Consider the following 23,141-nt stretch of genomic DNA (forward strand, 5'->3'; position numbering starts at 1 on the left):
ATCTATGGTAATTTACAGCCGTCCAAACTTGTAACCAGATTGAAGGGGTTCATTTACCTGTAGCATCAGAGTCCAGTAAAACATGAACAGAAGTTTGCAGCCAAGAAAGTAAGGATGACACCAGCCTGAAGTTACAGGTAAGCGCCCGCTCAAAGACCTGACTCCCTGATGGCTTCCAGGGGATGGATTATACAGGGAAAAAAAAGAAATCGTGGTGACTGAAGGAGCTAGGGCTGTGGTCTCCACTGATTGGTTGGTGCCAGGGTAGGGCGTAACTGATCATTGCACCTAGTTCTGATGCCAGCTCTGCTCAACTTCTCAAGGGTTTGTTCTGTGGACCGTTCTGCTTTCCTGGGTCCAGAGCTGAAACACAGCTGAGACCAAGATATTGTCTAATTTGATGGAAAACTCTGTCTCAGTGGTCAGTAGACCCAGGACTTTGTTCCTAAGACTGCTGGATGTTGACCAGAACCTCACTGTCCTGAGGGCTTAATGATTAAGCTGGGGAGAGGGAGGTGGGTGAGTCAGGACACCTGGGTAAGGTCAGTTTGAGCCAGGGGGAAAAATCAAAATCAAAGGTCAGATTAAAAAAGATAAGGTTTTGGCATAGTTACAAACTAAGACACCACGATTAGCAGAATTATTCACAACAGCCAAAAGGAGGAAGCAACCCAAGCGTCCATTAATGGTGAACAGATAAACAAAATATAGATACATGTGTTCAGGAAAACATATTTATTTGACAACTTTACAAAAATATTTAGGCACATAATTTTCATGGTTATGTCACCTGATTTACATAATCTCAATCCTCAGTACCTCTTAAAAACACTAAAATGGCATTTGGTAAATAGAATCTATATTGAAAAAATACTATAATAGGCCAACATCTGTAGACAAAATCAGTTGATCATCAGCATGAGAAACAAACATTAATGAACAAAATAATCTCTAAAAATATTTTTTGTGAGATAATCTAACCAGCAGATTTCTTTTAAAAATTATTTTTTAAAAAGAAAGCTAAAAACAAAACACCCTAGAGTATCTCCTCACACCCTGATGAAGGGGTGTCCTCACAGTAAGAAAGGTGCCAGCGGCTCACAATCCGACGGCTGAGCCACACGCGGATGCAGACGCAGACGCGGAGGCAGCGACCTGGCTTCACGCATCTAACTCGAGGGCGGGAAGGAGGAAGGATGGGCCTGCACGGGAGCTGCCTTGAGGTGACAAACTGAGAAAGTTTTAACAGTCATCATTCTGAAGTGTAATTATCTTCCTCTAAGATAAAATATTTTTTTAAATTTACCATCAAAATATACGAGTAATTTCATCCTTTTTTTAAAACAAAAGTGGAATTACCTGCATCACATAATGGCCACAATTATATCCAGTAGGTATTTAAAAAAGATTTTGAACAGAAACTCTCATTTAAGATTCTGGAAGCAAACAAAGTACAGGGTCACATTTTTCAAGAAATACATTGTCCAGGCCTCTAGCATTTAAGGAGCACAAATTAAGAAACTTGTTTTGACTAAAACCTCACCATAAAATGATAGTAACAAAATCTGTCAAGTGCCTAATGCACACTCGGCACCATGTGAGAAGTTTCTCATCCAATATCTCATTTATTTTGAATAGTATTATTTTTTCCCCCTCTGAGGGAAAAATCAATTGCAGCTTTGCTGATACGCAGGAACCAATAACACAAAGTTATGAGGAGGCAAGAATATATGCAGTAGAGGGAGGAGGGGCTCAGGGTAGTCACGGAATTCCAATAGCTTGGGCACATCTCAGAGCTAAAAGACTAGTATGAATTACAAAAGTCCTCTTAAAGAAAAAGTTTCAGCTTTATGGGTGGGACACCCCTAAGCAGCCATACTGCTGGCAGCTCTTACTCTCACATCATTGATTCCATTCAACTGCTGCTTTCAGTCAGGGTCCTGCTAAGGAATTGTGAACAAGAACCTTGCCCCGTTCATCTCGGTTTCCCCAGAGCTTAGTGTTGTGTATTGGTTTGGCATGATTTCAAAGCTACTTAAAATAAAGTCGTTTTAAGAGTAAAGCTGTTTCGATATAAAAGTGAAGTAAGATATGTCATGATGACATCATCTCAGCTGCTGAGGGGTGACCCTGGGGGCTTACCAAGAAAAAAACACCGGATGTGGAAGCAATTCTGGCAAGCAGATGCTTAGACAGTAAGTGGCATAAAGGTTTGTGCAGAGTTTGTGAGGTCTGTTTGAGAGTTCTGTGTGGGCAAGCTCGGCTTGCTGATCTAAATAGCTCTCCCGAGACCTCTGGGCATTAGCTCTGCCATAGTAATGGTGACTCTCTGACCAGCCTGCCAGCAGCCCCTCAGAGAAGGACTCCTTGCCCACCAGCACTACTGCCATCGTTCCCTAGCCATCTGCTCCAGCAGCAGGGGACTTTTTGTGCTGGCAGCTGAATGAAGGCAGCTCTCTGTCGATTAAGCGGTCTCTCCTGAGAACCAACCTTGTAGACCTCAACTAAATTTGGATTTTCTCTCATCTACCCTTGCCTGGAACAATACTGCAGTTAGTCTATCATTACTTTGAGTATGTTATTTTGTTATTGGCTTAGGAAATTATCCTAATTCCCACAGTGAACATGTGTTCAATAAAACACTGGCAAAACAATCTCAGTCTCTGAGCATAATTTTGCCACCCAAAACAAAATGTTTAGTATACTGTCTGGCATAAAAGAGACACTCAGTAAATCTTTGCTCACTGAATGACGCCATAATAACAAAAGCAGAGGCGGACCCAAATTCCTAGGTACTGTTCCAAACCATGCAAATGTGAAACTCTATTATTCTTTCCGTGAAGATCTTATATCAGGTTTACTGACCCAAACTTTCCACGGATTCCTGATACAACCTACATGCAAGTTGGACGCTACAAATGACTGACTCATGAAGTCAACGCCACGAGGTAATTAAAAATCACCTGACACGTGGACAACATGTAGCCTCACCAACCAGGATTATTCAAATCAATCTGGCACTGACTAAAAGCAAACTGGCCAAAGAGGACTTCAATGTCATTAACTCAAAATAGAGGAGCCAACAGTCATATGATTTGGCTTTCAGAGTCCTCACCACAGCCCATCTGTCTCATAGGGCAAATTCAGGATTTAACCTCATGCTGCCTCTTTCCCCTCAGGAGGCAGTGATCCACCACATAGAGCTCCCTGATTTGCAAAGCCTATTCTTCTGACTCCAGACTCAGTTAACTGCTTGTCCCCTTGAAAGAGCTCAAGGTAACCCAGCTACCATGCCTGTTTCCTTACACCTGCAGAGGAAGGCAGTTAATTAACAGCAGCATGGTGCAATGGAAAAAAAAACCATAAATTTTGACTTATTAGCAAACCATCTACTTTCTTTGAGTCTTGTTTTCTCATTGATAAAACAGGGATAATAAGAACCATCTTTCCCAAGATAAGGTCCTACTCTCCCACTGGAAGTTCCTTAGATTGGCTGATACTGGAAAAACGTAGGCCTTCGAACCTCTGACATGGAACTCATAATGTGAAAACTGGCGCTTCTAGGAACCCAGCACTGCTGGCCAGGCTTTAATAAAGACCAAACAAAATAATGGAAAAGCATAAATATGAAAATGACCTCAATCTAATTCTTCAAAAATACAAATCAAAACCTTCCAGGTCCCCTCTAGTGGCACCAAAATACTTATTGTTTAGGTCCAAGGAGTCCAGTGGACTGTAACACCCAATGAACAGGAAGGTACCACGTGCACCAGCGCAGAGGTGCTCGGGCTCCCGCATCCTCGCTGCGCTGGCCTGAGCAAACACTCATCCCGAAGTCAGTGTGTCCGAGCCACGTCATGGGACTGTTTAGTTTAACAGCCTATCCCAACCAAAGAGGCAATTCAGACCATGCCCGTCCACAGCTGCTCTCCCAGAACGTAGCCCTGCTCTCCAGAGAGGGCGGTGTCCTCATTAAGTGAGCCAAAGGACACATGTAGGTGGGAGTGGCAAGAGGGGAGGGGTTTGCTTGCATAGTTTAAGGAGAAAAGGAGATGGCTCTAACACTGACACTGCCAGACAAAGACCAAACCTTGGCAATCCAGACACATCTAAGTGGCCTTTTTCCTCAAGCCAGTACACTCAGAAATGTAAGACCCAATCATAACGCTTCAAAGATGGGTAAAAAAAGTAGCAACTAAAGCCAGGAAAGGGAAGCACGGGTAAATATATGGTGGTCACCTTGCCTGCCTGCCACTCTCTAGGCCGAATGGTTCACAAAATGCAGCTCTTCGCATGCATCCAATCTCACATTGTAGCATTTAGTTTCACACGACTGCAGGTTAGGTAGGGCAGGTCTAACCCCACTTTTAGAATTGCAGTTTCTGAGAAGTGAAAAAAGTTGTGTCTTGTTCACAGTCACATCTTCTGAATGGATTAACAGAGCTAAGTTCTCTGTCTTACTGTCATTCACTTCAACAGAAGTGAGATCATTCAACTGTCATACTTCTGAAAAGCATCTCTGTACCCCAGCACTTCATACAAGGCCTGGAGCATGTTACATACTGAACACATTTCAGTTGAATGAATTGATCAGACAGATAAATAAATGAGGAAAAGGCCTACTTCTTCCATTACTCCTATCCCCATCCTACATAACCAGGAGGGAATGGCAAATTTTCAAGGAGTACACTTGCTTCATGCCGTGAGTTCTCAGGAAAGCCGACACGAAAAGCAATACACTTCAAAGCCTCTCATTTTTTTTAGTGCCGAAGGTTTTCGCTGGCAAATGCAGTTATGATACCCTTATGGAAAAAATGCAATCGTTAAGAAATACAATTCAAAGGAGAAATTTCAGAGATTCCGCTGCAGTTCCAGCAGAAGGAAGGTGAAAACTGCTTCTAGACACAGCAACAGTTTGAAGGATGGAGCTCCACTTGGAGAACTTTGTATATGCAGCCTCGGGACACCTGGGTTTCAAACTATGGAATGAAACAGTTTCAAAACAATGTTGTTTCACTGTCAGCACAAAAGAAAAATAAATTAGAAAGCCCGGTGCATTTTCCAGTCTGATATAAATTAATTCAAATGGCATATTTAAAATAGGGTCAATTATAAGTTTCTCTCATAAAATTTTAAAAGGCAGCAATCAATCCTTGGTCGTATAAGTGCAAAGGAATGGTATTTCTCCATAATCAAGACACCTTAGTATCTGTGTAAGAATTGCCAGTGTTCCAAGCTCATCAAAATCTTGGGCCTGTGCCGTTGAAGCAATCCTCTGGTCATACTGCTCCTTTCCCCTTAATGTCCAGCTTGTTACTGGCCTCCGACTGTTTGCTCAGCTGCTCTTCAGAGAAAGTGATATAGGAATACACCAGGCTCCCAGCAATGCTGCAAAATAGAACACCACCATTAGGGAGGGAGGAAGGAAGGGATGGCAAATGTAGGTGAGACCAGTGTGAAGGGTGGAGCTGCCTGTAAGTCAATGGCATGTAAAATTAAAACAGACACGGCATTTTCATCTACCCTAGAAGTGCTCCCCCCATTATGGTATTATTCACTGCTGCTGATACTTTGGGAAAACGAATGTTTGCATGAACCTGTCAGCAGGGGTGCCAATTTTATATAAGCTTTCTGGAAGACAGCAAGTTGAAATGAAAAACCCTGGAGTTCTGCTTATCCTTTGATCTAGCAATCTGCTTCACTGATGAACTGTGCACATGTTCTCAGACTTACTGACAAAGTGTTTACCACAAAATTTATAATAGCAGAAAATTAAAGAGTAAATATCCAACAGTGAGGAATTATAGAAATTCATCAATAGAACACCATGCATCTATTAAAATGATATAAAATAAAAACAGGCAATGACATCTTAAATAATCTTATGAAACATCAAGTATTACCTAATCCTATTTTATTTTTTCCATTTTTAAAAATATATTTTATTGATTATGCTATTACAGTTATCCCATTACCCCTTCATTCTCCTCCACCATGCACACCCTCTCCCACCCACATTCCCCCCCTTTAGTTCCTGTCCATGTGTCATAAGTCCTTTAGCTTCTACATTTCCCATATTATTCTTGCCCTCCCCTGTCTATTTTCTACCTATCATCTATGCTACTTATTCTCTGTACCCTTTCCCACTCTCTCCTCCTCCCACTCCCCTGTTGCTAACCCTCCATGTGATCTCCATTTCTGTGCTTCTGTTCCTGTTCTAGTTGTTTGCTTAGTTTTTGTTTCAGGTGTGGTTGTTAATCATTGTGAGTTTGCTGTCATTTTACTATACATATTTTTTATCTTCTTTTTCTTAGATAAGTCTCTTTAACATTTCATAAAATAAGGGCTTGGTGATGATGAACTCCTTTAACTTGACCTTATCTGGGAAGCACTTTATCTGCCCTTCCATTCTAAATGATAGCTTTGCTGGGTAGAGCAATCTTGGATGTAGGTCCTTGCCTTTCATGACTTGGAATACTTCTTTCCAGCCCCTTCTTGCCTGTAAGGTCTCTTTTGAGAAATCAGCTGTCAGTCTGATGGGAACTCCTTTGTAGGTTACTGTCTCCTTATCTCTTGCTGCTTCTAGAATTCTCCCCTTCATTTTAATCTTGGGTAATGTAATTATGATGTGCCTTGGTGTGTTCCTCCTTGGTTCCAACTTCTTTGGGACTCTCTGAGCTTCCTGGACTTCCTGGAAGTCTATTTCCTTTGCCAGATTGGGGGAGTTCTCCTTTATTATTTGTTCAAATAAGTTTTCAATTTCTTGCTCTTCCCCTTCTCCTTCTAGTACCTCTATAATTTGGATGTTGGAATGTTTAAAGATGTCCTGGAGGTTCCTAAGCTTCTCCTCATTTTTTTTGAATTCTTATTTCTCCATTCTTTTCTGTTTGCTTGTTTCTTTCTTCCTTGTGGTCCACTCCATTGATTTGAGTCCCAGTTTCCTTCCCATCACTATTGGTTTCCTGTGCACTTTCCTTCATTTCTTTTATTGTAGCCTGCATTTGTTCATCTAATTTGCGATCAAAATCAACCAATTCTGTGAGCATCTTGATCACCAGTGCTTTGAACTATGCATCTGATAGGTTGGCTATCTCTCAGTCGCTTAAAAGGATGGGTTCTGGGGCTTTTAATTCTGTTTGAGCCATCTTTTTTTTTTTCCCTTTGGTCTGGTCGCACCTGCTAAGTAGAGGGGAGGAGCTTTAGGTGTTCACCAGAGCAGGGCACCCCAGTCACTGTGTTGTGATGCTGTATGTGGGGGCGGGATCTGAGTGGGAACAATGGCGCCTGTTCTGCTCTCTGTTGGACCTCAGTCCCTTCCACTGCTTCCCCAAGCAAACTGGGCCCCTCTGGTGCCAATTCCCATGTGGGTGGGCTCGTGCACCCTGTGGGACTTTCCAAGGACCTCTCCTGTGAGGCTGGGAGTCTCTCCCGGCACTTCAGCCCCACAGGTGTTTTCAATCAATAGCCTGAGGCTCTGATTTCCCAGCACTGGGATCCTGGGTTGCACACAGGAACTGCTTCACAATTCCTGCCTCACTGGGTCTGCCGCTTGCCACTCGTAGGCCAGGGTCTGCCAGCCGCCACTTGCGCACTCATGGTCCACCCACTACGGTCTTGCGCACCCTGGACACCTTACCGCGCCTGGTCTCAAAGCTCTCTGCTGTCCGAGCTGGGACCCGAGCCCGGCTGCCCGACTCCACCCCTCCTATCGGTCTGGATGAACAGGTTTATTTTAATTTCTTGGTTGTCCGACTTCCATACAGTTCAATTTTCTGTCAGTTCTGGTTGTTATTCTGTTTCTAAATTGTTGTTGTCTGTATCTTGGTTGTACGAGGAGGCACAGTGTGTCTACCTATGCCTCCATCTTGGCTGGAAGTCCCCATTTTATTTAAATGAACAAGAATATGTATATTGATATGCACCAGAATAAAGTCTGGAAGGAACACAACAAGGATATTAACAATGGCTATATCTGAATGGCAAAATTATAGGTGATTTCTTTATTATTTCTATTTTCTGCATTTCTGAAAATAATCATTCAAGACATGTTATTTTTAATAAGAATAAAAATCATCCCAATTAATAAGTAAACATGCAGACCCTGGGAGATTCACAGAGCTGGTTTCTCTCTGACTAGAGTTGCGTTTACAGTGGAAAACCCATGACCTGAGCTCTCAGCCTCTGAGTTGGTTGCTGGTCCCTTCACTTGTCTGCCACACCTACCACCAGGAGGATCTACTCTTGAGACAACGATTACTCTTGTCTACATGAAGTTTATTAGTAACTCTCAGAGTGTTTTCTTAGGTGGGCATTCATTCTTCCTCTTATGAAATATTTGAGATATTGATATTAGGTGGGCGCCAGCCTACTTTCCCAGTATTATTCTCTCATTCTGACCATACCTGAGTACCTCCTGCTAATCCTCCCCAGCTCCCATCTAATGTCTACATTCAGAGCTTTGTGCTTTCAAGCAATGGCTGGAAATACCCAGCCTTCCCTTTTCTACCTCCCCAAAGCCTACCTAATGTTCAAGGCCTAGTCCTATCTAAGTATGCTTTCCTCTATGAAGTCTCCCAAGCAACTCTGCTTGATTCTAGTTTCTGAGACTACCACAACCTTAATTACTGGTGCCAGTCTGGATAGCTACTTTATAACACTGTGTATTAATAGCTTGAGCTCTGGCTGGTGTGACTTAGTGGATTGAGTGCTGGCATAAGAACCAAAAGACCACAGGTTCGATTCCCAGTCAGGGCACAAGCCTGGGTTGTGGGCCAGGTCCCCAACTAGGGGTATATGACAGGCCACTGGTCAATAGATCTCTTGTACATCAACATTTTCCCCCCTTTCCTTTCTCCTTTCCTTCCCATCTCTTTAGAAATAAATAAAATCCTTAAAATAGATAGTTGTTGAAAGCTCTTTTGAGAGAATATACAAAAACTGCCTTGTTGCTATTATTGCTATATAAATGCTTAATGTTATGAATGTCATATGATTCTTCTATAAATGAAAGCCAGTACTAGTAACATAATCATTTCACGCTCACCCTCCTCCTTCAGTCTAATCTCAGCACAGTGGCCAGAGTAATCCTATTGTAACTGAATCAGATCATGTCACTCCTCTATTCAAAAGACTCCAATGTCTTCGTTTCTCTTAAAAGTAGTCCCTAACAGAGACTTGACTTGGGGTGGCCAAACACACAATACAGGGTACAAATGGTATGTTGTGGAATTGTGCACCTGAAACCTGTATGATTTTGTTAACCAGTGTCACCCCAATAAATTCAATAAAATAAATAAACAAAATAAAAAACAGTATTACGTAAGTACCCTTCTTGCTTCATTCACTCCCCTCCACCCCACGACACTGGCCTCCCTGTGGTCCCTGGAACACACTGAGCATGCTCCCACTCCAGGGCCTCTTCACTTGCTCTGCCCTCCAGAAATCAATGTGGCTCATTCTCTCCATTTTTGTTTTTTTGGTCTTTACACAAAATGCAATCTCCTCAGTAAGTGCCCCCACCCCTGAAATACTGCTTTATTTTTCTGCAGTACTATTTATCACAACTAACATTTATCACCAGTAAATAGTTCCCTCATTTATCTCCATTCATTTTCTGTCTCCTCTAGTAGAAGGAAAACTGCATGAAGGGCAAGGGTTTGGTCAGTTTTGATAGCAACTCTATCTTCATTGCCTAAAACAATGTTTGGTACCCGGAAGGTACCAACCATGTATTTATTTATAAATAAAGGACTCTCCCACCTAGATTACAAGTTCCCTGAAGATAAATATTAGTCTATGGATTTGCATGCACTAAGTAGTCACTTCCTTTAATGTATGTACAAAAAGGATTCAGCAAGGATTCAATTCTTACCCTGCTTGCAAAGGGAAATACGAGAATAAAGACAAATCAGGCAGGAAATAAGCAAGGAGGCTTTGGAAATGTTCAAAACAAAGAGGGGCCATTTTAATTTCTTACCCTAGGTGCCCTCACATGGTTAAATTATGAGGCATATTTTAAAAGTCACACCAAAGTTAGAATCTCAGCTCTGATTCTTACTATGGTAGCTGTGTGACTTTGGGAAAGTTACTTCACCTCTCTGAACCTCCATTTCATTATAGTGAACTGGGGGATGATTAAACATCCCCCAGATGACACTACAAAGGTGGCTTTCACCTACCAGGTATTCAACAAGCATTAACTTCTGATCTGTTGCCTTCCCAGGTATCTATCTGTATCCTTTCTATACTTGGATAAGTGTTGGTCTGTGCACACCCTTTAAAAATAGAAGTCACAGAATTCTGGCCAGGATGTGAACCATTCTATCTGCCTAGGAATTTTAAGATAACCAAAATGAGCCCTGGCTGGTGTGGCTCAGCAGATTGAGTGCCAGCCTGCAAATCAAAGGGTCGCTGGTTAGATTCCCAGTCAGGGCGCATGCCCAGGTTGTGGGTCATGTCCCCAGTAGGGGGCGTGCAAGAGGCAACCACACATCGATGTTTCTCTCCTTCCCTTTCTCTCTCCCTTCCCTTGTCTAAAAATAAATAAAATCTTAAAAAAAACCAACAAGATAACCAAAATGGTATAGACACTTTCAAAAATAGTTTAGAAATCCCTTATACACATACACTTACCATAATACCCAGGAATTCCACTCCTAGGTATTTATCCCAAATAAAATAAAAATTTATGTTCAACGCAAACTTCTAAGCAAACATTTTAGCAACAAGTGCAAAACAAATAAAAACTGCAAACTTGTCTTTCAATTGGTGAATGGATAAACTGTGATATATCCATAATGGAATACTACTCAGCAGTAAAAAGGTACAAACTACTGGTAAACATAAAATCTTAAATGAAAGAAGCCAGACCAAAAGCAACATACTATTATGTATCATTATATGACATTCTGGACACTACATGGATAGAACACAGGTATTTGTCAGGGGCAGAAGTTCAATGCAAAGGGACATAGGGAGATTTGGGGGGCTGGAAGCGGGTGATAAAACTATTTTTTATCTTAAACGTGGTGTAGGAGATACAAGACTGTATGCATTTGTCAAAGCTCATAAAACGCTACACTAAAAGGAGTGAATTTTACTACACTTAAGTCTATATTAATTTTTTTTAATGGAAGGGGAAAGGAATCACAGATAAAGATGAGTTCCAGGGATTCTCAGAATGCCAGCCAGGGCAATTATGAGGATGGTGATGTCATCATCTAGAAAGGCTACATTACGTGGGTCAAAGCCACAGGGCAGAGCCCAGCCACTGACAGCAGTAGAGTAGCCTGCTCAGGCACCACCCTTCACTATTCATTCCCCACCCTCTCTATCACAGTCTTAGGCTTAGATGAGCACCTAGAAAGTGACCACTAAAAAAAGGCATTTAGAAACAGCCAAACTTAGCCATACCCCCCCTCAAAAAAATACCTCCTCAAATCACAGAATCAAATTTGAACAGAACTGAGTAGCCACCAATGCAAACCTGATGCTTCTTGCACTTGAATCATACCAGAGAGAAAGCTTTTTAAATTTGTCTTAAAACAGGAGAAAAACTAGGCAGGATGGTGGTTAGATGTATCTGGGTTTAATCATGGAATTCTTTAAGAATACAGTTCAATTAGTGATTTCTTTCAAAGTTCAGTCAGTCAAGGATGGAATGACATCATCTCCAAAATAAAATCTGGTAAGTAGCCACCTTAAGTTTGGTTTTTATATTTAAAAAAAAAAAAAAGAAAGAAACATGCATAACCTACGAACCTGCTTACTAACCAGTGGAAGATAAATCAAGAAAATTATACCACAAAGTCATGAAAAATAACCCAGACAATATGTATTTTTCTTTACAAAAGTTGAAAAACACACTGTAATGGAAATAGTATTTGAACAGAAGGTCACACAGATTCTAATCCCAATGCTACCAATAATTTGAATGCTGACTGGCTAACTAAATACATAATTTATTCTCCCTAGCCTTGTCATAAAGCAGGGATTAAAGAGATATGACTTGCAAAATGTATTACAACAAAATATGAAAGCAATTAGAAATTATTAAAATACCACATAGGGACAGAATACCAATGACATTATTATCAACTAAGCTTGGTAGCAAAATAGTACTGATAACAAGAACTGCAATATACTACCTGACACAAACAGAAATTCCACTGGAAGAATTTTGAAGATGTTGGATTTGATACATGTTAGGCTGACATAAATTATAACATTCCAGTATACTCAGGAACTTAAAAAGTTATTTTAAGTAGCTTGCAATGTTAAAAAAGATACCTACCCTTTTTTATGAGATTATCTTAAATTTGAACTGCAGAGATCCAAATAGAAGCTTTTGTTTATTTTGGCTATTGGGTATTTTATTTTAAGGAGACAAAAAAAACCCCACAAAAAACTGAAGCATCTCTGACTTAGGTCTGTACATCCAGATTTTTCTTTAATCCAGATTTTTAGAAATATATGAAACTCAGGCCACATCCAAAGACAGAACTGGTTTACCATTTTGCTCCTTATATCCTGGCCCTTCCTCACAAATTTTAATGAAAGAAATAGATACTTACTAAGTATAGATGTTAAGCAATGAAGTACATACTTTATACCCCTTAGATATTCCATTCTAACGACTCTAAAAAGACAGGTATTTTCACCCCCATCACATAAAAAATCTGAAGCTCAGAAAAGATAAACAACGAACTCAAAGTCCACAGCGGGCAAGCTGCAACTCCAAGCATAGACTGAGACTCAGCCACTCACCTTCCTGCTGTGACATGCAAGTCTCAGGCACACAAATATACCCACCATCTCCCAACCCCTCAAATAACAATTGATTTTTTCCTTTAAAAGGCAAACAATAATAGTGGCAAAAGGATGTCAGGGAAGGAGCAATGATGAATTATTCATTATGTATGAATTATTTATTATTGTTGTATTAATAATGTAATGATATAATATTATAATCATATGGGTTATATAGTTATATTTATATGAATTATACATGATTTTTAACATTCATGTTAAATTCTCATATTGATCCATAAGAAAGGTAGAATAGGTATTATCATTTGTTTACATTTGAAGAAATAAAAGGTCAAAGAGGTCATATAATTTGTTTCAAGTTATTGTAGAAAGATGGTACTATCATATTCTAGTAGAGAGCTTTATGGTTCCCAAAGTACTTTTTCACCATTCCATACAGAATTCATCAAGCAAATATTTATTAAACAACTACTAAGATTCATTCTAGGAGCTTGGGAAACTTGAGTAGACAATGATCTCTATCCTCATGGAAGTTACCTTCTAGCAGGGGAAACAGAAAATAGGCAATAAATATAACTTGGCAAATTATACAGTATATTAGAAATAGATTAAGGGCTCTGAAAAGGGTAACTAGAAAAGCAGAATAAGAGCATTTGGAAGTATCAAAAGGGGAAGAGCAGGTTGCATTTTAAATAAGGTGATTAGGGCAGACTTCCTTCAGAAGGTAACATCTGGGCAAAAACATGAAGGCGTAAAGGAGCTGGTCATACAAGTATCTGCAGTACAGTGTCCCAGGCAGAGGAAGTAGCCTGTACAAGGCCCCAGAGTGAGAGCACGCTCAGCATGCTAAAGGAGCAGCAAGGAACTGTGTGAAGGCAGTGGAATGAGGGAGAAGAGAAGCAGGAGCTGAAACTGGAGAGGTAAATAGAGATGAGATAGATCTTGTAGGGCCTTGTTAGGACTCTGGGGCATGGAGAGTTGGGGGGGCGGTGGTAAAAAGTGGATATGTTCTGACTTACCTTGTACAAGGGATACATTGTTTACTCTGTTGAGAATTGCTGGGTAGAACTGGGGGGTGGGGTAGGTGGGAAGTTAGTCAAAATAGGGATAAATGTAGAAGATTAGGCAGTAATTTAGGCAAGAGACATTGGTGGCTTAGATGACAATGAAGCAATGCAGATGGTCAGCAGTGATCCTTTCCTGAGTATATCCTGAGGGTAGAGCCAACAGTATTTGCTAACACACTAGACAGTGAGCATAAGGTTGAAGAGTAAAGGATGATGCCAAGGTTTTTGAATTGAAAGGCTAGAAGAATGGTGTCTCCATCTCAGATGCAGGGGCTCTAGGTAGAACAGACTTCAGAGAAACTAAAAGGAGATCAGTTTTGGACATGTCAGCTGAAGGTGTCAAGTGGGCTGTTACATACACAAGCCTGAGTTCAGGACAGAGGCCTGGCCCAAACACAAATTTGAGAATTCTTAAGAATATAAATAGATTTAAAAACATGATATTCAGAATTTTTGAGCTGAAAAAGGTATTCCATACAAGTCACCCTCATCACTGATGAAGATAAATGAAATCTAAAGAAATGCAGTGACACAGTCAAAGTGAGACACATACAAAGCATTTTAATAGACCTGGTATTCTCTAACCCTGTACTTTCTTGAGAACAGTGTACTGCCATCTAGCATACTAAGTAAAGGTCTATTCTTTGAAGTGTTAAATAAAAGGAGTTCAACTTCCAGAAGTGAGTCCCCAGTGATTATGCATAAAATATGGATATTTTAATGGAAAATATAGAAAAAAATGGTTATTTTCTCTCCCTTTCTCAAAAAACACTATCTAAAGATATTACATTGTAGGCACTCCATAAATGTTTGGTTAATAAATGAACAAATTTGCCATTAAATAGCCCAACCTTAACCATGATACTATCTGAGTATCCACAGCCTACTTGCCAAAATGTTTATATTTAAATATTTTTACTTACCTGATATTTAAGCCAATGAAGTTCGTCCACGTGAAAATATAATCTCCACCAAAGACCATTCCAATATAAGTTATTAATATATTCTAAAAAAAAAGGCAATACACTGTTAAATAGGTTTACCTGAGCTTTTTAAATATTCATATAAACTCACCCATGCCATGAGCCAAATATCAAATACCTATTCTTAAAATGCAAAACCAAAGAGACAATAATGGAAATCCACCAATCCTGACATGAGTGCAGTAGGAGCAAGAACACTGACAAAGAAACAACACTAGCCTCTCCCCAGTCGATCCCTCCAAAAATGAAATGCTTTCACCAATACTGGAAAATAAACAGGATTATCACACTTTCTCTGCCCTGTGGTATGGACTACTAGTATATATCCAAATAGAGAAACACTGCCGTTACTAAGGGTAGAAAACACTAGGGCACCCTTAGCAACCTTAGAAAAGAATGCTTTTCCTCTCATTGCGGTAACTGTTGACCTGCGAGGGGACAGTAAAGAAGGAAAGTCCGCTGACAAGCAAACTCTCTCCCTCTTTTTTGAAAAGAAAAAGGGAACGGTGGAGGGTTTACCAACATGAAGACCGTTTTTAGAGAAACTGTCCTTGGTATCTTCAAAAAAAAAAAACATGGGAAGTCCTCTCAAAGTAGCATCTCTAAAATCACCTCTCCTAACCCTTTACCACCCCCAGGTGTAAGCATCATTTGCCTATCTGGCTGGCTCTCCTTTAGTTAAATTCACACTGCAAAAGTGGAATAGAATTTTCCAAGGTTATTATTCAGTTCTTTGCTAACTTCCTTTCTTTCACATTCATAAGGCATTGCCTCCTTCTCTGCCTTTACAACTGCTAGAAACGGTGCCACAAACATTTTCAGCACTGGGCTCCACTAAATTAGGCTTCTGAAACAGAAGTGAAGTGCTATAGTGCTTTTAAAATGCCAAAAACAAACTTCGAAATTACTTTTATAATGGAGTGCCCTTTGAGCATTCAAAACGATGTCGGCCTCTCCTAAGCCTAAAGATAGAGAAAGCAAGTTACCTTTGAGCAGGTCTTTTTAATCATTTGAGAGGGGAACAACGAAGCATGTCAATAGTAGGCAACTTGGGAAAATGTGTAACAGGACCTCTCTTAAAATACAGAGATCCAGCGATCCAGGGAGAAGGTAGATTAATTTGCATAAATTGACCAAGGAACTTTAGAAAGGGAACCCAATCTTTATTGTGCAAAACCAATCAGAAGTTAGACAAACTCTAAGTAGCCATTAGGGCAACCTAACAAAGATTTGCATCAGGAAAAGACACCAATCCCCAAAGCAGAACTACCCAGGAAGCACAGAAGGGTCTGGTAGCTCAAAGCTAATTCTCAGATTTTAGTAATATCTGAAAATCACCTGGAAACCTTTTAAAGATGGTAATTTCCAGGCTCTACTTTAGAGATTCTGATTCAATTATATCTGAGGCAAGCCTAGGAATTCCTATTTTTAACTAGTTATTCTAAGTAATTTTCCCCCTCTACTTAAAAGGAACAAGGAATGCTGACCCAAGGGTTTGAGCCAGGGGTGTCAAACTCATTTTCACCAGGGGCTACATCAGCCTTGTAGTTGCCTTCAAAGGGCCAAAATAATTTTAGGACTGTATAAATGTAACTACTCCTTAACCGTTAAGGAATTGAAATCACATTCAGACCTCTGAGAGTAACCACAAGGCTGATGTGGCCCCCAGTGAAAATGAGTTTGACACCTCTGGTTTATAGGGTTAGGATCCTCAAGCATAGCAGAGCTGAAAGGGTAGGAACTGAGAGGCTAGCGAAAGAAGCTCCTTTGGCACACGTGAGACTGTGCACTCCCATCTCAGGAGGTATAAGACCCTTCAACAGCGACACTGCATGGCGGTAAGGAGAGATAGCAACTGTAAACTAATCAGACAATCCAATTTTCCCCTTCTAGTTTGTAAGTAAAACTAATCCCTTTGGACTGTGGGGAGAAGGAAATATCAAAAGAAAAGTACTAAACTTTATGTTAATGAAAGCATGATTGTATTTGTACCCCATGCACTAAAAAATTCTAAGCAAACAGGTTTAGTTATCAAAATTAAACACAGGCCTTTTTGTACGTTCTTTCTTCTTGGCTAAAAACATGGTACCAATGACACTATTCTTGCTGTTCTTATTTTGAAGATGCAAGCCATCCTCTCTATGTTTAAAGCCCGTACTTTATAAAGCTGAGAGCAAGCTGAGAGCTAATTTGGGGTGCTAAAATCATGTCAGCCAGCTAGACCTCTGAACGTTTATTAACTGTCTCTAGATTTCATGGGAATTCGCACAACTGATTGTTACAGCTTAATTTACAGTTCTATTCACACCAAACACTCCAATTCCACGATTAGAAGTCACAGACCTTCTGAAATTTTAACCCAAATCCAGTTTCTAAAATAAGGTCCTGTGGACACCACTCCATTGGGGTCACAAAGGGACACACAGCAGAGCAATAAAAACTTTACCTCTGCAATCACTTCCCTCTCTTTTCGACAAGGGGCATCATACGGACAGTCCCAAAGGCAACTGCACTCTTCCCCACAAGTGGTCTAGGCTCCACCTCTCTCCATTTTACCTGTTTTAGAAAGCAAGCCTACCTTGCTAATGGATCTTAAAGCACTCGAATTACAAAGTCAGATGAAAGAGACCTCAGGCTTCAAGCCACTAATTTCAGCTCAATATTCAAGTCCACTTGGCTCTTCTGGAGGAAGACAAATGAGCCTCCCTCAAATAAAACGGATCAGGAGGAACTGACATCACTGGAAATGTCAGACACAGCTTTAAAAAGTGGGCCATTCGAGGTTTGGCTCACGCATAGGAAAACTCCCTTGACTAACTTCTGGCAGGCATCCGTTCCCTACAGAACAGCCAGAACTCAGTGAGTCAGAGAACAGACCCGATCTCATTAGGGGTTAAAGACAGGCCTCTCCCCACTGGGCTTGTCATCTGCCCTGTCACAAATAGGCCAAATTCTCCATCCTATAACTAAGGCAACACACTCCCCTTCTCTCATACTCCTCAGAGCTAAATTGCCTAAAAGCAGAGATTATCCCTCCCTGAGTTCTTAAAGATTATTTCAGAGACCACCACCATAATTTGTCAAACGGTCAAAAAAAAAGTGAGAAAATAAGGATTATGGAGCTTAAGGCCATAGTCAGACTTATTTTAGAGGAATAATTTTTCAAATAATGCAGTTACCCAAAAAATAACAGTATTTTTTCAACTCACCTTAATACAGCCAACTATTGTAGTAGTAAGAGCAGAATTATACTGAGTGCAAAGTACTGTGGCATACATCAAGATAAACCTGGAATGAAGAAGAGGTATCTTATAAGTAAGATTCACTTGCTTAACTTTATAATAATCACCAGCCAAGAAAAACAATCAGTGCTGGCCAATCCAGTTTCTGACTGGGAGCTTTCTTATTTTACTGCTGCTTGTACTGCCCCTCTTCAGATTTTTAAAAATTTCATTAAAAAGAAACTCATGTCTATTTACTGAACAGGTATTTTTCCCAGCTACCTTAACCAAAATTTTGAACTCATCATTTACAATCATGAGTATTCTGTTTAGATCAAATTCCTTCTAGTTCACTTACACTAGACAGGGAGCTTGGAGCTCACAGATGCTGGCTGAAATGTGCACCTCCCATTAGGACAATATGACCTGTGGACCAGGGTGAAGGCAAGAGAGATTCTTAAGGATGGAAGAAAACCAAATCAGAACTGCTTTAAGGAGATACAGCATGCTTGTTCTGGCAGCAAAATGACTAAAATTGGAATGATACAGAGAAGAGGGGATATGGGTTCACTTAACAACTAAGTGGCAGCAGTTGGAACTCCCAGATTTATAATGAGTTCTGAGTATCAAGTACTCACTACTAAGGTACCACATCAACTTTATTTTGAAGCTCACTATGTACCTAGCCTGTGCCAAACACAGTCACAAATGTCAACTGAATTTGACTGGTGGAACAAAAAATGTGTCAGGGAAATATGGAGGTGGAGAGAAGAGGCACATTTGCAGATACCCTCCAGCCTTCTGCATATACTCTTCTAAGAGGAATACAGTATGCTAGTGAGGAGTCCAACAGTCCCAAATTCAAGGGCTGCCACTGCCACCTACTAATTGTGCAAACTTAGACAATCTATCTACTTCTATGCCTGCTTTTTCATAGGTAAAGGAACAACAATATCTCCCAAATGGTCACTGTAGAAATAAAATAAAATAATGCATCAACTATATGGTAAAAAATAATGTTGAAATGTGACAGTGCTTACCATATACTACATTATCGGATAATATTAGTTTTTCTCCATTCATCTAAGCATGACTTTGGGATCATATTAGTTGCCCTGAGGGCACATTCCCAAGGGTTGTGAAACAACCAGAATCTGGAGGTTTAATTATCCTAAGCTGATACACTCAAAAGACAAAACAGGATGCTGAGGAATGAGGCAAAAGGACCTGGAACACATTTCTCTAGGAAAGCTATCCGTAACAAGGAAGCAAAGGCTTACCCCATCACACAAGAGAGGGTGAACTGCAGAAGAAAGAGCGTGTCAGCCCAGCCTTCAAAATCCATTGCCTGCAATGACAAAGCATTCAATTTCAGAGCAAAATTAGCAGTTCTATTTTTCAACCAAAATCCTGTGTGGCTCAGTTGGTTGGATGTCGTCCTGCAACACAGAAGGTCGCCAGTTTGAATCCCAGTCAAGGCACACGCCTGGGTTGCAGGTTTGTTCCCTGGTCAGGGTCAGTACAAGAGGTAACTAATCGATGTTTCTCTCTCACATTGATACATCGCTCCCTCTCTTTCTCCCTCCCATCCCCTCTCTCTAAATATAAAACAAATTAAATTAAAAAACAAAATCCTGTGTGCTTGCTCCCACCATGCATGCGCGCGCGCGCGCGCGTGCGCACGCACACACACACACACACACACACACTCCTCTGCACCCCTATAAGGACAGAGAATGATGAAATTTCAGAAATTTCATATATATGAAGTTGAACCAATAAACAGTTTCAGAAGGTTTTCTCCTTTCCATAATGTAATGTGAGATTTTTGTTCTCTGTTGGTACAAAAAAACTGGTTTGCTTGAAGGGACAAGCCACATCGGGCAAATCTCAGCAGTTCTCCCAGATGGCTAGTATTAAAGGCTTTCTCAAACATTAAAACATATTTTCTCCTTGTAACATGTGAAAGCTCAAGTATAGCCTTAGTTACACAAATTCAGATGAAGTCTATCCTGGGAGAATTACTATTTTAAAATAATTGATTGTAAAAGCAAGGTTTTGTTGTTTTTTTAAGCCAAAAGCAATGGAACAAAGAGACATGAATAGGTGCACTGAGCATCTCATCTCTCATCCAAGAGGGAGGGTTTCTCTCTCAAGGACATAACTTCTCAATATGAATTTGATAAGCAAATTTGAGAAACATTTCATCTTTTACCTCTCTGCCAACCTGTCCTGCTTCAACTCCTGCCACTTCGACATAAATCTCACTGGTCTAGGGTTCCGCCAATACCAGGCTCCTTGTGGTTTATAAAATACAACGTGCAGTTTCACACTCACATGACTTTGCCTGGAATGCGCTTCCCCTCAACACTTACCCGGCTCTGTTCACCCATCACACTAAAGGTCAAACACCTCCTCTGTGGGACTTTCCCTAATCAAGAACTCCTTCCTTTCTTTCTCAGCAGCTGTACTCTGCGGGGCTCTTCTCTCTCTGAACTGTGTCTTTCTACACTAACTCTCCAGACTGCAAGCTGCGTGGGGACAGGACCCACGTCACATTTATCTAACCATGTTCCTAACACAGCACTTGACAGACAGTAGACATTCAGTTTGTTTATGTTTTTTTCTGTGTTGAGACATAATATATCAAAAATAAAATTCAGCAATTTTAAGTGTATAATTCAATGAGTCTTAATAAATGTATATAGCCATGTAACCTCCATTGCAATCATGATAAAAATTTTCAGTCCCAGACCATAAAACTCCTAGGAGAAAACCATAAGGGAAAAAGGTCCCTGACACTGGTCTTGATAACAATCTTTCAAATATGACATCAAAAACAACAGAAGCAAAAATAAGTAAGAAGAAACGCATCCAACTAAGTAGCTGCTGCACAGCAAAGGGAGCCGTCAACGAAATGAGAAGGCAACTTACTGAATAGGAAAAAATATTGACAAACCACATATCTGATATGGGTTAATATTCAAAATCTTTAAGAATCTTTAACAGGGTTAGCATTCAAAACGCTAACACTCAACAGCAAAAAATTAAATAACTCAATTTAAAAAATGGACAGAGGAATTAAACAGACATCTTTCTAAAGAAGACATATAAATGGACAACAGGTAGATGAAAAGGTACTCAACATCACTACTCATTAGGGAAATGCAACTCAAAAGCACGAGATACCACCTCACACCTGTCAGAATGGCTATTATCAAAAAGACACAACAAGGGCTGGTGAGGGTGGAGAAAAGGGAGACCTTGTGCACTGTTGGCATGTAAATTGGTGCAGCCTCAACAGAAAGCAGCATGGAGGTTTCTCAAAAAATTAAAATTAAAGCTGCCATACGATCCAGCAATCCCACTTCTGCATATTCAACCAAAGGAAATGAAATCAGGATCTCAGGGGACACCTGCATTCCCATGTTTACTGCAGCATTACTGACAACAGCCAATACACGGAAAGGACCTGAGTATCCATCTACAGATGAACGGATAAAGAAGATGTTACACACACACACACACACTGGAATGTTATTTAACCGTGAGAAAATGGGAAATCCTGTCACTTGCAATAACAAGAATGGAACCTGAGGCATTATGCAAGGTGAGGTAAGTCAGACAGAGAAAGACAAATACTCTACAGTCTCACAGAAACAGGGAGTAGAACTGCCAGGGACAGGGGTGGGGGTGAGGGGGTAGATGTTGGCCAAAGGCTACAACTTCCAGCAATAGGATAAAAAAGTTCTGAGGATCTAATGTACAATATGGTATTACAGTTAACAATACTGTGTTGTATACTTGAAAACTTCTAAGAGATCTTAAATGTTCTCATCAAGAAAAAAGAAATGGCAATTTATGTTGCCATTACGAAAATATTGTTGTGCTCACTTCAACAGTACATATATTAAAATTTGAATGATACAGAGAAGATCAGCATGGCCCTCGAACAAGTATGCCATGCAAATTCATGAAGCATTCCATACTTTCATATAATAATACCTAATGAAATAATCAAAATAATTTCACCTGCTTTTGGAATATTTTATAGTGCTTGCACTATAGGATTTATAAAAAGGTATTTAGTTAAGCTAGACTGTTAAATATATTTGGGAAAATATGAACTATATTTTAAATTCATTGGGTCTAAAGAACCAAAAATGTCAATTTAACCCTTAACTTGTTGTGCCTAGATACCACGACACATACACAATATGCAAACACCAACCTAATTGCTGTACTTTTCTGCTTATTTTACAGGCTTACATATTACTCATTTCATGATCTTGTAATTTAACTCTTTATGCCCCTCCCTCTGATTTTTCATAATGGTAAACAAAACTTAAACTTTCAGAAATTCACTATGAAGTTTCATACTTTGACAAGTTATCATTATATAAATACTAGGGTTTTACAATGTTTAATTGACCTACTATCAACCTACATGGTGGAGATGTTTTGGGATGTGATTTAGGAACCAGCTTTATAAAGAGTGTTAGTGTGTCATAATATTGTAGCTTATTTAAAACCAAATATAGTTGCCCATACTCAAAATGCATTTTCACAAAATGGATGATTGAGTATTCCTTTGGTCACTGATGAACAGTGCAACTTTTTAAAATATCCTCACCCAAGGATATGTTTATTGATTTTTATAGACAGAGGAAGGGGAAGAGAGAGAAACAGTGATTGGTTGCCTCCCATATGAACCCCAACAGGAGACAGAACCCTCAACCTGCGAATGTGCCCTGATCAGGGATGGAATCTGCAACCTTTTGGTGCCTGGGGGCGATGCTCCGACCGACTGAGCCACCTGGACAGGGCAACAGTTGAACATTTTAAAGTATTATATGTAAAGTCTTAAAATGTCAGTTTTTATATTAAAATTAAAAATTTGATGTTTTATTTGCAAAAAAATTAGATTTTAAGTTTTTATTGCAGACTTTCAGATTTTGAGTACCCTCTATCATGCTTCCATTTTTGTTATTTTAAAGCACCAAACCAATCTTTTTCCCTTAAAATTTTAATCTTATAACACTGAAATCTTGTGTTAATGAAATTTTGTCCCATTTCAAGTAACTGAAGTTGAAAATAAAAGA

The 23,141-nt window shown here is 40.0% G+C and overlaps 1 protein-coding gene and 1 non-coding gene across 2 annotated transcripts in view; one reads left to right on the forward strand and one right to left on the reverse strand.

The window, feature by feature from the left end:
- Positions 1-718: 718 nt before the first annotated feature.
- SLC35D1 (solute carrier family 35 member D1) overlaps positions 719-23,141 on the reverse strand; it is a 45,139-nt gene continuing 22,716 nt past the window's right edge. The window contains exons 9-12 of the mRNA XM_028513388.2: positions 19,320-19,387; positions 18,028-18,106; positions 14,759-14,841; positions 719-5,388 (exon numbers count right to left, since the gene is read on the reverse strand). Of these exons, the coding sequence (XP_028369189.1) occupies positions 5,280-5,388; positions 14,759-14,841; positions 18,028-18,106; positions 19,320-19,387 (339 nt within the window). The 3' untranslated portion in view covers positions 719-5,279. The remainder of the gene's footprint in view (positions 5,389-14,758; positions 14,842-18,027; positions 18,107-19,319; positions 19,388-23,141) is intronic.
- On the forward strand, positions 21,926-22,032 carry LOC114498229. Its single transcript, XR_003684675.1, has one exon. It is a non-coding gene; the product is annotated as a U6 spliceosomal RNA (small nuclear RNA).

The sequence above is a fragment of the Phyllostomus discolor genome, chromosome 5 (genome assembly GCF_004126475.2).
Source record: "Phyllostomus discolor isolate MPI-MPIP mPhyDis1 chromosome 5, mPhyDis1.pri.v3, whole genome shotgun sequence".
Taxonomy (NCBI): domain Eukaryota; kingdom Metazoa; phylum Chordata; class Mammalia; order Chiroptera; family Phyllostomidae; genus Phyllostomus; species Phyllostomus discolor.